Raw genomic sequence first — 1,656 nt, 5'->3', positions numbered from 1 at the left:
TGCTTTTGCTGGCCCTGTGGGTGGTCTGCTCTGATGCTTGGTTCTGGTTCCGGACTGGTACCACCACAATGCCCCCGGCAATGGAGGAGGAGGGATCTGGCAGTCCCGCAGGTAGTGGAGAGCCACCATCTGAGAGCAGTGAAAGTGTTGGAGCAGAGATTATTGAGGAGGAACTTGGAATCCCTAAAGTTGGGCCAACTTGGACAGAGACCACAAAGGCTCCTGAATGGACCACCATAACTCCCTCAGTCCAACCAGAGAGTGAACACACACCAGAAAAGACCACTCCAGGGATTTCATCACACACAAGCAAACCTGGTAATGGCACATCTTCATTGAAGAGCATGGGTTCTGATAAATCGGAGTCTGAATCAGACCTGGGTTCTGGTCTTTTGTTCAGCTCCGAATCAGATTTTATAGCAGGAAATGAGAAAAGTTTGGGATCTGGAAAAGAAGCAGGGACTTCCATTCATTACGGATGGTTAGATAGAGGAGCCAGTGCAGGGTCTATGAAGAATGAGCAAAAACGGAAGTTTACAGAGAAAACGTCTCCTAATAGAGTAGATCAGGATCAAAATCTGGATTCTGCTGCTAAAACACCCAACAATCAGAACAACATAAACAATAACACTCGCAGGAATGATTTCAATCTGACATCTTATAAAACTCCAGAAGACTTCATACCTTTAAATTTAAACGGCAGTYTTGCCCAGGCTGCTGAAGTGTCTCAGAGCAATCAGCAGCTAAAAGACTCTCAGATGCCTAATGAGGATATTTTACCTAACATGCTAAAGACTGAGCAAGTTCCAGTTCTTAACCAGACCCTATCTATAACAGAAACTCAAACCCACAATCTGTTTATTGCCCAATCCAAAACCCATAATAACAGACCAGAATCTAACTCCGCACCCACAGAAACCCAACTTCAAATATCTAGTGAAACGTTAAGAGAGAAAGCTTTAACTGGTCAAACTGCAGAGGTGTTGGCTGAAAACCACACAGAAGTTAAATCCAAACCAGTTATTGAGTCATCCCAATGCTTACTCATAGATACTGCTCTTCCTTTCTGCTTCTCGATGGAGGGGTTTGCTGTTCCCAATTATCTCAACCAGAGCAGTGTGGAGGAAGTCCGAACACTTTTGAATGAATGGGTATGGCTTCTACAGTCTCGCTGCCATCCTAGCTTGGAGCGTTTTTTCTGCCTTCTCTTGGTACCAAAGTGTGGCTCTGGGGCAGCGCCACCTGTGTTGCCCTGCCAGAGTTTCTGCGAGGTGTTGCGAGACAGTTGCTGGACGCTGCTGGATGAGGGACACCTCCCTGTGGAGTGCCACTCTCTACCAGATGAGGAGGACGAAGGGTATCAGTGCTTGTCARTTAGTAACCGGAAAGGTAACCACTGGTTCCGAATGAAACCAAATTTAGGTTCGTTTGGAAACAGTTTTGAACATTTCTAAACTTCCCCACCCAGTTAATTGATATTTATACTCACCAGTCCTGACCGTGATGGCTTAACAATGTGTTTGTGTTTGAGCAAAGCCTTATGTAAGAAAATTTTTTTAAAAAAGATTGTTTTGGCTGGAACCTAACAAGCATGCTGCCAGGCAGTTAATGTGTTTAACCTGCTGCATGTACATTTTCACCGTTCTCTTCCATAAC

At 45.0% G+C, this 1,656-nt stretch overlaps 1 protein-coding gene across 1 annotated transcript in view; it reads left to right on the top strand.

The window, feature by feature from the left end:
- Nucleotides 1-327: 327 nt before the first annotated feature.
- Nucleotides 328-1,656, top strand: part of LOC106522253 (collagen alpha-1(XVIII) chain) — a gene marked incomplete in the record, with an annotated part of 37,754 nt that continues 36,425 nt past the window's right edge. The window contains 1 exon segment of the mRNA XM_014015194.1: nt 328-1,389. Coding sequence (XP_013870648.1) covers nt 345-1,389 — 1,045 coding nt within the window.

The sequence above is a fragment of the Austrofundulus limnaeus genome, unplaced genomic scaffold (assembly GCF_001266775.1).
Source record: "Austrofundulus limnaeus strain Quisiro unplaced genomic scaffold, Austrofundulus_limnaeus-1.0 Scaffold125, whole genome shotgun sequence".
Taxonomy (NCBI): Eukaryota; Metazoa; Chordata; class Actinopteri; order Cyprinodontiformes; family Rivulidae; genus Austrofundulus; species Austrofundulus limnaeus.
This window is presented reverse-complemented; position numbering and strand designations above follow the sequence as displayed.